Source organism: Brassica napus, chromosome C4 (assembly GCF_020379485.1).
Source record: "Brassica napus cultivar Da-Ae chromosome C4, Da-Ae, whole genome shotgun sequence".
Taxonomy (NCBI): Eukaryota; Viridiplantae; Streptophyta; class Magnoliopsida; order Brassicales; family Brassicaceae; genus Brassica; species Brassica napus.
The window spans coordinates 29,303,324-29,317,591 of NC_063447.1; the positions used below are offsets into that span (position 1 = coordinate 29,303,324).

The window sequence follows — 14,268 nt, forward strand, 5'->3', positions numbered from 1 at the left end:
ATTTCTATATTTATTAAACATTTTTAATATTATTAAAACTATTTTTTGTAATTATTAAACTATTTTTTATTTATTAAAACTATTTTTTGTTTATTAGAACTATTTTTATATATTTATTAAACATTTTTAATATCTATAAATCTTTTTTTGTGATTAAAAACTATTATTTGGGATTTTGTTTTTTAAAAAAATAAAAAATTTATATTATATAAATTTCTATATTTATTAAACATTTTTAATATTATTAAAACTATTTTTTGTAATTATTAAAATATTTTTTATTTATTAAAACTATTTTTTGTTTATTAGAACGATTTTTATATATTTATTAAACATTTTTAATATCTTTAAAACTTTTTTTGTGATTAAAAACTATTATTTGGGATTAAAAAAAAAATTAAGTTATATATTTCTATATTTATTAAATATATTTTTTTTTAATTTAAGAGTCTTATGATGATCAGACCCGGCCTCGACAGCGTCGTGGTCGTGGTGGTACGGGGAGCCAGTCTCGGGATTCCAGCCATTTTCAGGATTCCCCTTCGCCCCACAGCTCCTACCATACATCTCCCTCTGCTGCACCCGCTCCTGCTCCTCTCGCTCCCGCTGCTGCACCCGCTCCTGCTCCTCTCGCTCCCGCTGCTGCACCCGCTCCTGCTCTTTCGGCTCCTCCGGGAGTGATGAGTGTTGCGGAGTTGGTTCGACAGCCCGATCGTGACCATCTTCCCTATCTCACTCCGTATCCACATGGACGGGGTCAAACATGGTAATTAAACATATTTTTTTTTCTTTAAAATTTGATTCATTATTAACCGTTTGTTCTTTTTATTAGGTTCAACCGATCCGGGAACGGGATCAGCGCATGGATCAACCGTATGATGTACTCGGCCCTCGACAGGGGACATCCTACTTTCACTCACTTCCCTACCGACAAGCAGCATCTGTGGTTTCGTCAGTTTGCGGTAAGTATTCTAATTTTTTACTTATATTTTTAATCTTTAATATAAATTTTCTACTAATTGTGTTTTTTTTTTCAGCAAGAGTTCAACTGGAATTCCGATGAGACGCTCTTTATCTATCACCACTTCGTCCATAAAGTTATGGACAACTATGGGAAGCAGATCCACGAGTGGAAGAAGAAGTGGGAAATCAACAAGGTTTGTTTTTAATTTATTAAACAATTTTTTTAATTTATTAAACGATTTTTTAATTTATTTAACTATTTTCTTTTTTTTTATTAAAAGGTCCCAAAGTCGATAAACAACACGGTCTGGACGGAGTTGTGTGCGCATTGGGATAAGGAAGAGACGAAAGAAACTTCTTCCACCAACCCCACCAACCGCAGGAGCGACCGTAAAGGGAAGGACGTCTTCAAGCATAACTTGGGTGCTCAATCTATTGCCTCTCTGGGAGATCGCATGGTAAGTTCAGTCGCTTTTTCTTCAATTATTTAAGTTTTGAAATTTTATTTTTTTGTACTTTCTTTAATTTATGTTTTTTTCAAGGCAGAAGAATTATGATGGCGAGCCTATTGATGATCTCGCCCTAATGAAGAGGGCGTATTCCAACAAGAAGACCGGCCAGATTGATGACGGTCTTGTGAGGGAAGTGGTCACCCTGGTCCAAACTCAGGTGCAGGACGAAATGTCTCAGCTTCAAACCGAGGATGACGCTTCGACGGCTTCGACCAACTTGTCCCGGTTTCGAATCAACGAAATCGTTGAATCCGTAAGTTTTTTTTTAAAGTTTAATTCATTTATTTCTTGATTTAAATTTGGTTCTTTTCTATTTCAGTCGGTTTCGAAGAAGAAGAGACGTTTGGTCGGTTTGGGTCGTCGCACCCGGTCGGTTCCTCCTTCTTCTGCACCACCGCCTTTTGTTGATCCAGAAGTACTTACGGCTTAGTTGAAGGACAAGGATGATCGCATATCTTTGTTGGAGACCCAGATGGCGGCTCAACAGACGGGCTATGAGGCACAGAGGAGGTTGAACCAGCAAATGATGGAGATGATGTAGAGGATGTACACGAACGAGGTGTTCCCGGACGTGCCAGACCCGTAGTTTTTTTTTTCTAAAACTCGGAATGTTTTATTTTTATTTGTACAACTTTGAATATTAACTACTATGATTTCAATTTTAATTTTAATTTTATATTTTCGAATTTATATTTCAAAAATTTTATTTTTAAAAATAAAATTAATTTTTTTTTAAATTCCGAGGAAATGAACCCTCGGAATATACCGAGGGACTAGTTCCTCGGAATTTTCCGAGGGTTCAAATTCCGAAGAAATGAACCCTCGGAATATACCGAGGGACATGTTCCTCGGAATATACCGAGGGACTCTTGTTCCTCGGAATTTTCCGAGGGTTCATTTCCGCGGAATTTTCCGAGGAACATTTCGCCGGAACTTCTGAGGTAAATTCCGAGGACGTTCTCTCTCGGTATATTCCGAGGAGCTTTCCGACGAACTGGTGGTCCTCGGAATTTCCTCGGAAATTTGTTTCCTCGGAATTCCGTCGGAAAATTCCGAGGGATTTCCGAGGAAAATGAAATTTCCGAGGAGTTATTTCCGAGGACTTGTTTCGTCGGTATGTCGTCGGAATAACGTTACTCCGACGACATGCCGACGATTTTTTCCCTCAGTATGTCGCTGTTTTCTTGTAGTGTAGCTATAAAAAATCAATAGTACTTCTTTTGCAGACCTTTTGGTGCAAGACAAAACATGATATAGAGAAGCAATATAATGATCCCAAAGAAAATGGTGCACAAATAATAAAACTACTGCTGTGACCAAAAAAAAGGGAATTCGGGAAAACGTTTTTCTCTTTGACAGTGAGGAGCAGAAAATATATCTGATTCGTACCTGCTTAAAGAAAGCATACACCAATGCTACAGTCCAGACGGTATTCCGAAGATGTCGAATTCCCCATGTCAAGAACTCGTTCCACACAAACATTTTCTTACAGAGAGTAGCACCACTCTCGTGGTTGCATATATTCTTCTGGAAACTACGCATTATATTGAAATAATAGCTGAAAAAGAAGTCCTTTGTAAGGTCCACCATACACAGGAGCTTCTTGTACCTGTTTATCAACATGTGGGAAACACCAGATAAAGACACGTAAGGGTTAAATGACTTCAGTTAATACAAACACTACAAGAAAAGTCGTCGGAATTTCGTCGGCCATTTCAGACGGAATTCCGACAAAACATGGCTCGTCGGAATTTTCCGACGACTTTTCGACGACATTCCGATAAAACATATAACCGTTGTAGTCGTCGGAAATTCGTCGAAATATACCGACGAACTTCCGACGACATTCCGATTAACAGATATAACCGTTACCGTCGTCGGTATTCCGTTAGAATTTTCCGACGAATTTCCGACGAACCATGTGACCGTTGCAGACAAATATATATGACAGTTTGAGATTGGAAAATACCGACGGTATTCCGACGGACTGCTTTACATCCGTCGGAATTTCGTCGGAAAGTCGTCGGATGGCCGTAAGCAATTTTCTATAAATGCAACCCCTCCTCATTCAACTCATTCACACTTCATTCTCTCTTCATTCTCTTTAGTCATAACAATTCCGTGAAAATCATGTCTTCAGGAGCTTATTATCGTTCGTGGATGGATAAACCTCATTTGGATCCCAACACCAATTTGCTTACGAAAGAATACGTTCAAGGGATTGGAGAATTCATGAGGATTGTTCAACAGCAACCCGATGCAAAAAGTGGTATGTTAAGATGTCCCTGCTCTACTTGCAATAATAATAAGGTTATAAAAGAATTTGATGTTTGGACTCATTTGTATATGAAAAGGTTTTCACGTAATTATAAAGTTTGGTACCTTCATGGGGAAACTGGTTATGAATATGGTAGTACTAGCGAACCTCAGCCTGTTAGTGAACTTCAGCCTGATATTAGGTTAGAAGAATCTAGAACGGATATAGATTATGGTGTAGGTACTGAGCAGATGGTACATGATCATTATAGAGGGGAAGAACCAAATCCCGAATCTAGGAGATTTTTTGACATGTTGGATGCAGGAAAACAGCCTTTGTATCAAAATTGTAGAGATGGTCATTCAGCCTTATCATCTGCAACTAGATTAATGGGTATTAAGACATACTATAATTTGGCTGAAGAATGTATGGATGCGATTACTGATTTTGTCAAAGGTATTCTACCTGAGGATAACCTTGCACCGGTTTCATACTACAAGGTTCAGAAACTTGTTGCCGGTCTTCAACTACCGTACGAAGTGATAGATGTATGTATTGACAACTGCATGATCTACTGGAGAGCGGATGAGACACGGAATGTATGCAAAATTTGTGGGAAACCTCGTTATCAGGAGACGAGGGGAAGAGTTCCGATCCCGTTCAAAAGAATGTGGTATTTGCCTTTGATGGAAAGATTGAAGAGGTTGTTTCAGTGTGAGCGCACAACAAAAGCAATGAGATGGCATGCAGAGCATTCCACAAATAGTGAGATTAGACATCCTTCAGATGCGAAGGCTTGGAAACATTTCCAGTCAACATATCCAGAATTTGCGGAAGAGAGAAGAAATGTTTATCTTGGATTATCTACTGATGGTTTCAGCCCATTTGGAAAGCATGGAAGACAGTATTCTCTATGGCCAGTTATTGTGACACCGTACAACTTACGGCCGAGCTTGTGCATGCGACGAGAGTTTTTGTTTCTCTCAATTCTCGTCCCCAGGCCAGATCATCCTAAAAGATCACTAGATGTGTTTCTTCAACCACTGATATATGAGTTACAACAACTATGGGCGCATGGTTTTGAGACATACGATGTTTCGTGCAAAGAAAACTTTCAAATGCGGGCAGTATTTATGTGGACAATAAGTGACTTTCCAGCATATGGTATGTTATCTGGATGGACAACACATGGGAGGCTATCATGTCCATATTGTCAAGATGACACAGATGCTTTCCAACTAAAAAACGGAAGGAAAACGTGTTGGTTTGACTATCACAGACGATTTCTACCATCTGATCATCCATACCGCAGGAGTAAGACTTCGTTTACGAAGAACAAGCAGGTGTTTGATGGTCCACCTGAGGAAGTTAGTGGGAAAGATTTGTTGAAGCAGTTTAGGTATTTTGATGCAGAAAGGACGCCAGATGTAGGTGGACATGAAAACATTCAAGTCAGTGTGGTTGGAGAGCTACATAACTGGCACAAAAAGAGTATTTTCTAGGATCTGCCATATTGGGAGAGTCATCTATTGCGGCATAATTTAGATGTCATGCATATTGAGAAGAACTTTTTCGACAATCTGATGAACACAGTCCTTAACATCCAAGGTAAAACGAAGGATAATTTGAAGTCAAGGTTGGATTTAGTCGATATTTGTGATCGTTCTGAACTTCACGTTGATGAGAACGGTACGGCCCCTTTTCCCATTTATCGGCTGAATGGTGCTAGAAAAGAAGAGTTCTTTGATTGGATTACAGATAAAGTGAAATTTCCTGACGGATATGCATCAAATTTGGGGAACTGCGTTGATAGAAGCGAAGGAAAGTTTACTGGCTTGAAGAGTCATGATTGTCATGTAATTATGCAGCGCCTCTTCCGTTTGCTTTTTCAGCATTATTGCCACGTAATGTTCATGAAGCAATTGCAAGTATCTTATATTTTTACAATTTAATTTATTTTTATATTTAACAATTATGCTTATATAAACTTAATACTTATGAAAATTATGTCTTTTATCTATGTAGGGATAAGTGTTTTCTTCCGCGACTTATGCAGCAGAGTAGTGACTGAAGAGGGTATTAATAATTTGAAGACAAACGCACCAGTCAGCATGTGGAACCTTGAGAAGATATTTCCTCCATCATTCTTTGATGTAATGGAACATCTTGCTATTCATCTCGCAAGAGAATTGGAACTTGGTGGTCCTGTGCAGTACAAATGGATGTATATTTTTGAGCGTTATATGCATCATTTGGTCAAAAATCAAAGCAGGGTGGAAGGATCTATAGTGGCACAGGTGATCAATGAATAAACTGCAATCTTTGCTGAAAATTATTTTCCACCAGAAGTGCATACAAAACACCGAAGACTTGCTCGGCATGATGACAGAGGGGAGAGAGCAACATATCATGTTACTGTCCCAAGCATGTTCAAGGAAATAGGACGACTTAGTGGAAAATTCACGAAGCGGAGACTTACAGACACTGAGCACGCTCATTTGCAAACATATTTGTTCACCAACTGTGAAGATGTTCTACAATATGAGAGGTAAAAATAATTATTCATTTATTGTTAGATTAATATTCAATAAATTTATTTCATATTGATAATATTTTTGTATATAGTGTATATATGGCGGAGTTGCGTATGACTCACATGCATGCAACAGAAGATGAGCTTCAACAACTTAGAGATAACGGATTTGCTGCGTGGCTTCGTAGTTATGTGAGTCATATATCATATTACCCTATGCAAATGAGTAGTTTAAATTTAATATAAACTAATTAACTTTTCAATCATATATGTTTTTAATTTATAGGTGAATGATGGTTTGGCCAGAGGTTTTGTGTTCGATGATTGGATACGCGAATTTGTGCAGGAACCAAACTATGTGGTCAAATCATATCCAAAATATTGTACGCGAGGATATGCATTCACAAGGAAATGTCATTCTAAGACAACATATGATGCTAGTGTTTCATCTTCTTCCGGTGACGATGTCTACTACGGCAACATAAAAGAAATATTGGAAATCCAATTTCCTAGAATGGTTGGATTGCGTTGTGTAGTATTCTATTGTGATTGGTATGACACCACCCCAGATAGAGGAGTGAAGATTGATGCGTTTGGTGTTACATCAGTTCATTCGCGGCGGAAACTTCAATATTATGATCCCTTCATTCTTGGTTCGCAAGCTGATCAGTTATGTCAATCTATTCATAATTTTTTACCAATATAATTAATTAATGTTATATATTTTACTAATACCTGTATAATTAATATGTATAGGTGTGCTACATCAGTTACCCTCGGGTGACGTACAGAGACGATCCATGGGTTACTGTAACGCAAATCAACCCAAGAGGACGAGTGGATGGAACTTCTGATGATGATGAACCATTGCAACCAGAGTCTACCAGCAACGCCCAGGCAGTTGAAGATTTGGCAAATGTTGAACTCGTTGAGAATTTGACTGTGTTTGGACTTGATGTTGTTGTACATTCGGAGCAAGAACCTGAGGTTAGGGAGTTTGATGAAGATTCTGATTAGTTTTTTTTTTTTTAATTGGTCCGTCGGAAATCTCTCGCAAAATACCGACGACCAAGGGTTTCATTGAAGTTTGGAAATGTCCTCCGATGAATTACCGAGGACATGTGTTTCTAAAAAAAGTCAAACATAAAAATCTATAAATTTAGATGCCAAAACTATGAAAATAACACATAATAAGTGTTTAGTATAGTATTAGGTCGCAACCGTTCAAATATAACAACTCATTAAAATATTTATGTATGCATATCATTGTTTTCATAACATCTCATCTTAACACTCATATACTTATACAATCATATTCATCTAATCTTACACTACAAAAAATGTCGTTGTGTAAAATCGTGTTATAAAAACATTTTTATTGTTAAATCTTTATGCAAATACTATATATATTATCAAAGATTTGGATTTTGCATTTAGAAACTTGTAATCAACACCCTAAACACTAAGTCGTCGGAATTCCGTCGGAAAAGGTCGTCAGTATTCCGTCGGAATATACTTACGGACACCAATTCCGTCGGAATTTCAATTTACCCGGGAAAACCAAACCGCGTGAAAATTTTCGCGAATCGCCAATTGGTATATATTTAATTATACCGACGGAATACTGACGAACCCGTGTCCGTCGGAAACGTTAAATATAATTACCCTTCTTCTTCCTTCTTCGTTATTTCCGCCTCTCTCTCAATCCTCTCCGCGATTTCTCTCTCTCTCACGGCGATTCCGGCCATTCTCGACCTCCCATCACTGGCGAATCCTCTTCTCACCCTCATATCTCTTCCCCAAACCCCAAATCATGTAAGAATCATCGCAACCTTGTTTTATCTCAATTGTTTAGGGTTTTGGAAGTTAGATCTCGGATTTTAGGTTGTTTGATTGAAAATTTTAGGATTGAATGGATAGTTTAGGATATATAAGTTAGGATTGTTGTTTGGATTGTTGTTTTAGTTTTTTTTGGAATTATTTTTTGTTTTTGTTAAAATTCAAAACGTTTTACTATTTTGAAAACGTTTTTTGATTTTTAAAAACGTTTTTCAAGTTTCCAGTAATAAACTATGTATAATAAAACGTTTTTTAAATTTTTTTAAAATATTTAACAACATTTTTCTATATATATATATTTTTTTATAATTTTGTATACATATATATATATAAATCATGTATAATAAACATTTTTAAAATTTTTAAAATTTTTTATAAGTTTCCAGTAATAAACTATGTATAATAAATGGTTTAGTAGTTTTTTTTTAAAACGTTTATAAAACCTTTTGTAAATATATAAATGAAAACATTAAAATTAGAAATGATTTGAAAAGATTTTTGATGTATTAATTTTTTTTTAGGTCCGAGGATGAACCCCGCCCCGCAGCCCGTCTTCGACGTAGTTCGGTGAGCAGTTCCCGTGCATCGGGATCGTCTCACGAACAAAACTCGGTTCCCGCACATATTCCCGCTCCAGCTCCCGCTCCAGCTCCCGCTTCCCCTCCCGCTGCTGCTCAACAGGATCCGGGGGTCTTGCCAGTTGAACTATTGGTTCAACAACCAGTTCGAAAGCATCTCCCGGTTCTCCAACCCAACCCACGACGAGGACAATGCACTTGGTTAGTATTTTTTTTATTTGTAGCATTATGTTTTTTTCCATTAATTAACTTGCTAACTTGTTTTTTTTTTAAAGGTTAACCAAGTCGAGAAATGGCATTAGCAGGAGCATCAATCAGATGATGTACTCCATGCTCCGTTTTGGATATTCAAAGTGGAGTGTGATCCCTTCCGACGAACGAGAGTTGTGGTTTCGTCAGTTTGCAGTAGTAACTCTTCATTTTTTTAAAGTATTTACATTTTTTTTAATATATTTACTTATTAAATTATGTTTGTTTTGTAGCAAGAGTTCAACTGGCACTCCGATCTCACGGAAACAGTCCGTAAGAAATTCAACGAAAAGGCCATGGACTCTGATACGAAGCAGATGAACGCGTGGAAGACAATTTGGCAGAAGAACAAGAGGCCACGGTTCATCAACGGGACGGTGTGGGAGCAGTTGATAGCTCATTGGGAGAAGGAAGAAACTGCAGAGACGTCTTCTAGGAACTCCAAGAACTAGAAGTGCGATCGTGGCGGGAAAGGTATGTATGTGCACAACCTCAGCGCTTGCTCTATGTCTACTAAGGAGGATGAACTTGTAAGTTTTTTATTATTATTTATCTTTATATTTTTTAAATAAATATTTTATATATTCCTTGGCGAATAATGGCGGTTTTTTAGATCGAAGCAAATGAAGGTAATCCCGTTGATCGTCTCCAACTCATTAAGGTGGCTCACACTAACAAGAAGACGGGTCAAATTCAGGACCTCGTGATCAAAGGTGTCATTGATTTGGTGGAAGCTGAAATAGCATCTCAATCTCAACCTCTCTCTGATGACGGCGATTCTACGGGAGCTTCAACCAACTTGTCCCTATTGCAAATAAATGAGATGGTTGAAAAGGTAATTTTTTTTATTAATATATTTTTTTTATAATGTCGATTACTAACTTGTCCCTATTTACTAACTTTAAATATTTTTGTAGGCGGTTCCTAAAAGGAAAGGAGGCCGTTTAGTTGGGTTGGCCCGCCGTGCTTCTTCGTATCCGGCATCTTCTTCGCAAGCTCCGTATGCCGATCTTATGATTCTCGAGGAGCTACATGACAAAGATGAACGGATTGGGGCATTGGAGGAGCAGAACACCACTATCCTTTCTGAGAAAGCCACGATCCGTTCGGAGAATGCCACTATCCTTGCTGAGCTGGCATCCCAGAAGAAGTTCAACGCTGAGATAATGCAGAAGCTAGATCGTTTGATGTCTTCGAATTCTTAGTTTTTTTCTGCTTTTTAAAACTTTCTGAATGTTTTTTTTTCTATTTCGGTTTGTATGAATTTTAAACTTTCTGAATGTTTTTTTTCTATTTCGGTTTGTATGAATTTAAATTCTATAATATTATTAGTTTTAAATTTCAGATTTTATTTATTTATTAATTACTTTTTAATATAAAAAATATATAAAAATGCAAATTAATTCGTTTTTAAAATTGATATATTCCGACGAATTGTGGGCGTCGGACTATACCGACGGACTATGGTTCGTCAGAAAATACCGCCGGAGAGGGTTCCTCGAAATATTCCGACGAACCATTGTCCGTCGGTATCTTCCGACGCCCCATAGTCCGTCGGTATTTTCCGAGGACTATGTTCGTCGGTATAATCCGAGGAACGTTCTCCGTCGGTATATAGTTTTTCCGATGAACTCTGGTCTCGTGTGTCCGCATCGGAATATCGTCGGAAGTTCGTCAGAATGATGTTTCTCGGTATTCGTCAGAAAGTCGTCGGAAGGTCTGACGAAATTCCGACGAATACTTTTTTCCGACAAAATGATACCGACGAATTGGTTCGTCAGAAATTCGTCGGAATCGGTCTATTCCGACGAATTTCTGACGATTTCGGCCATCAGAATTCCCTTGTTTTCTTGTAGTGAAAGGTCGAAGGGTGTAATAAATAAACCCATGTACTCACTCTCTTTACACCAAACAGAAAGGAAAAACAGAAAACTTTCTTCAACAATAAGCTTGGAACAAACAAAAAAAGGGCATAATATAGTATAAGGTAGATCAAAACACTTGTTCTCGTCTCTTGAATTTGCAATGTTGGAAAGCACGCTAGGATTACGCAAAGAAATGATCTCACTCTTGGAAACTTCATGGACCCTGTCACCACAAATTTCGCATATCTCTCTTCTCTCGGTAATAACCAGCATGTAGTATGGTCCCAAAAACTTAATGAACCCTGAGACCACATAAATGGGGAGCACAAAAAAATCAAAATTGTGAGAACACGCTGTAAAAGTAAAAAACAATGTACATTTCAGTGAACATAACCGACACAATACCAATGATGCCATGACAGAGAGTGACCAGTTTGAGGCCGCCTGTGGCCTTGTTGCCTTCGTGTATCCGTTTAAGAATCTCGTAGCATTCTTTTTTGGTATAGGCAGTGGAATCCTCACTGAGATTAAGCTCAGACGCATCAAGACGGTCTATCTTTAGTACTCTATACACTCCATTACCATTCTAACCAATCATATATAAATTCTGAAAAAAAAATATGATATCATCATGTATTCATGTTAGCTACAAATTAACCAAGCGATTCAAAAGGTGAAAGGTGGAAGTAGTATGGTACCGATTGAGTCTCAAAGAGTTTGAATTCTTGCATAGAGACTTGAAGGGAGGATGATGATGATCCCGAGGAGGAGGAGGTGGAGCCTCCGTTCTCCATTGATGGCGATGATGTTATTTACTAAATTTCCAAAAATACAGAGCAGAAAACTTGTCTCTGTGGGAAAAAGTAAAGATTTAGAATTCACAAACATATCAAAAAAAATCAAAAGATGCTCATTAGAGATCAAAGGTCGTTACTTTTTTTTCACTCAATACACAAATCTCTTGAACCCTGGAAACACACAAAACTCAAGATTCTCATCTAGTGAGATTTCTTCTTCTTCTAATGCTCCCGAAATGAAACAAATGCGAGATTTAATTTTGGTAACGGGGGATTATAGGGAGGCATGTAAATAGACACCCGTAGATCAAGGGAGATCACGACTGTCAGAAGATTAAAATTGTATTTGTAGTAGTTTTCCGGTGGTGTGGTTATCAAAACAATGAGCATGATATGTAAAATCAGAACATCTGCGAATACAAAGACTAAACAGTTATAAATTTATGAATGTCAAGACTGGCGAACTGGAAAAAACAATAGACTTTTAACATTTAAGATCTTATAACGTTGAAAACGTTTAAAGAAAAAAAGACTGGTAGGATGATTTCGAGAGTAAGGATGCTAACCTTTTTATACTTGAAACTCCACCACCTTGTAAGAGAGAAGCTAACATTGAATGTAAATCGTGGATGATGGATTTAAAGAGAACTTTAAGATGATGAATCCGTTTAACTGGTAGATTTGTGGATCGGAATGAAGAAGATGAAGCAACTGAATCGAAACCCTAGGGTGTGACCCGATATTGCAACGGCGAAGAAAGAAAGTGTTCAACTCAAAATACAAAACGATGCGTTTATTGACTTACGCTTACCAAATATGCACAAAAGCACAAACGAAAATAACTATCTTCAATGTACGCAAAGCCTAACACAAATACCGTGAATAAGCAAAAGCCCATGCGAATAACAAACTTGAATAAATGAAACGGATCGTTCGTTTAACTGGGCACATGTCTTCAGGACGTCGACCGAATTGATGACGTTGATGGCGACGTGGACCCCCTAAGAGAGAAGGAAGCTGTACTTTATATATAAAGATATGGATGACATATCACATGAAACAGTTAATGTATGAAATAGTAGCTGAATTCCTCATCATCAAGTCTAAAAGACTAAAGAGCTGAAGAAAAACGAGAGACATTTTGTTGGGTCTATTTTGGGTTTGTATGTATAGCTACTATTGAAATGAATAATTATTAACCAACTTTTAGCCTAATAAATCCCCTATATATTAATCCTGGAGCATTACAACATGTTTTGAAGCCACGTGTCATCACGAGGATGATTCTTAGAATTCTTAGAAAAATAAGTTGGTCCATATAAACATATACTATGATTTTTATTAAACTAACTATTAAATTAATTAATATTGTACAAAAGAATATTTTTCTTTCCTTAAATAAAAGCTACATAATTACCTAATATGATTAACATATATATGACAATTAATGATTATGAATAATACATATTTGATAACAATTTTTGTATCCTCTCTTTTTTTGTTTAATTTTATATTATTATAAGAAATTAAAAAATCACATTAAGAATATAATAAAAATTTATATTTTTTCTTATAAGTTATATTTTGAAATTTTTAAAATGACTATAAATTACTAAAAATGGTAAAAGTTCAACATTGAAATTTTTGTAATCAATGGTTTAACTTTTTTTTTATTCAAGCAAGATACAAATGATCATATATCGTAGGGTGGGCGTTCGGATACCCGTTACCCGTTCGGATTCGTATCGGGTATTTCAGTATAAAGGTATAGAACCCGTTCGGGTATTTCTACACTACGGGTCGGTTTCGGGTATTTTATGTTCGGGTTCAAATATTTTTTGGGTCGGATTCAGATATTTAAATTTTGAAGAAAAAATAAATAACTTATTTGTTCTTTAAGTTTTTTGTATTTAAAATATACTTTTAACTTAAATGGCTTTCAAATTTTTAAGAGATTAAACTATTAATAGGTTTGGAGATAAAACTTTAAAAATAGAAAGACACTAATTTAGTTGTTGTTTTGAAATTTTAGATGAACTTTTGTTAATGCAAGAAACAAGAGGTTGATATATATTTTAAGTGAGTAGCAAATGATTTTGTCCATATATATATGTATATTATCTAATTTTGAGTAATGTGCATCATTAATATAATTATTTTAAATAAAATGAGAGAAGTAAACTAGAAATATAGGGTTAATTATATTTATGTTTAGATCGGTTCGGATTTTTGGATCGGATTTTTGGATACGGGTTCGGATATCGAATAAAATACCAACCCTAATAAATCGTAAGAATATGAAGTCTCATTAATAGATATTCATATCATTTGAAATAAATTATATACTATATAAAAATATAAAAATATGTTAATTTCAAAATTTGCAGTGAAAAAGATATTGAGATCTTAATAAATTAATTTTGAAATTTGTGTTGAAAAATCTTACATTAAATGTTTTGTAATTAATGATTTAAATTTTTTTTACAGTAAATATACAAATGTTAAAAAATTATATGAGTAGGAAGTATCAATAATAAATATTTATATTAAAATATACTATATATCTATGTCAATATCACTAAAGTCTAATTTATACTAGGCCTGAGCCGGATCGGGTGTCCGGGCAATTTTAAGGTATCCGGATCCGGATCCTTATCCGGCGGATCCATAATTTT

At 36.2% G+C, this 14,268-nt stretch overlaps 2 protein-coding genes across 3 annotated transcripts; one reads left to right on the plus strand and one right to left on the minus strand.

Moving 5' to 3' along the window:
• Positions 1 to 2,198: 2,198 nt before the first annotated feature.
• LOC111205173 lies at positions 2,199 to 12,884 on the minus strand. 2 transcript variants are annotated; one of them, XR_007322143.1, is made up of 6 exons: positions 12,160 to 12,838; positions 11,731 to 12,003; positions 11,495 to 11,647; positions 11,202 to 11,403; positions 10,933 to 11,098; positions 2,662 to 3,084 (listed from the first exon to the last, which is right to left on the minus strand). XR_007322143.1 is itself a non-coding variant. In XM_048753877.1 (5 exons), the coding sequence occupies exons 4-5, from the start codon at positions 11,337 to 11,339 to the stop codon at positions 2,565 to 2,567; spliced, it is 927 nt and encodes a 308-aa protein (XP_048609834.1). In that variant the 5' UTR covers positions 11,340 to 11,403; positions 11,495 to 11,647; positions 11,731 to 12,003; positions 12,160 to 12,884; the 3' UTR covers positions 2,199 to 2,564. The 2 variants fall into 2 exon arrangements, 1 of the variants encoding a protein (XP_048609834.1); XM_048753877.1 differs by having other exon boundaries at positions 2,199 to 3,084; positions 10,933 to 11,403; positions 12,160 to 12,884.
• LOC125585214 lies at positions 8,814 to 9,486 on the plus strand. Its single transcript, XM_048753878.1, has 2 exons — positions 8,814 to 9,087; positions 9,165 to 9,486. Exons 1-2 carry the CDS (start codon positions 9,001 to 9,003, stop codon positions 9,381 to 9,383), a joined length of 306 nt encoding a protein of 101 aa, XP_048609835.1. The 5' UTR covers positions 8,814 to 9,000; the 3' UTR covers positions 9,384 to 9,486.
• Positions 12,885 to 14,268: the final 1,384 nt, after the last annotated feature.

What these genes read in the sequence shown, in the direction of transcription:
- LOC125585214 (XM_048753878.1), top strand. Translation starts at nt 9,001, where the DNA reads ATGATGTACTCCATGCTCCGTTTTGGATATTCAAAGTGGAGTGTGATC. An exon ending in TGTGGTTTCGTCAGTTTGCA is followed by an intron (nt 9,088 to 9,164) that starts GTAGTAACTCTT and finishes TTTGTTTTGTAG; the next exon opens with CAAGAGTTCAACTGGCACTC.
- LOC111205173 (XM_048753877.1), bottom strand. Translation starts at nt 11,339, where the DNA reads ATGCGTCTGAGCTTAATCTCAGTGAGGATTCCACTGCCTATACCAAAA. An exon ending in AATTCAAGAGACGAGAACAA is followed by an intron (nt 3,085 to 10,932) that starts GTGTTTTGATCT and finishes GTTGATAAACAG; the next exon opens with GTACAAGAAGCTCCTGTGTA.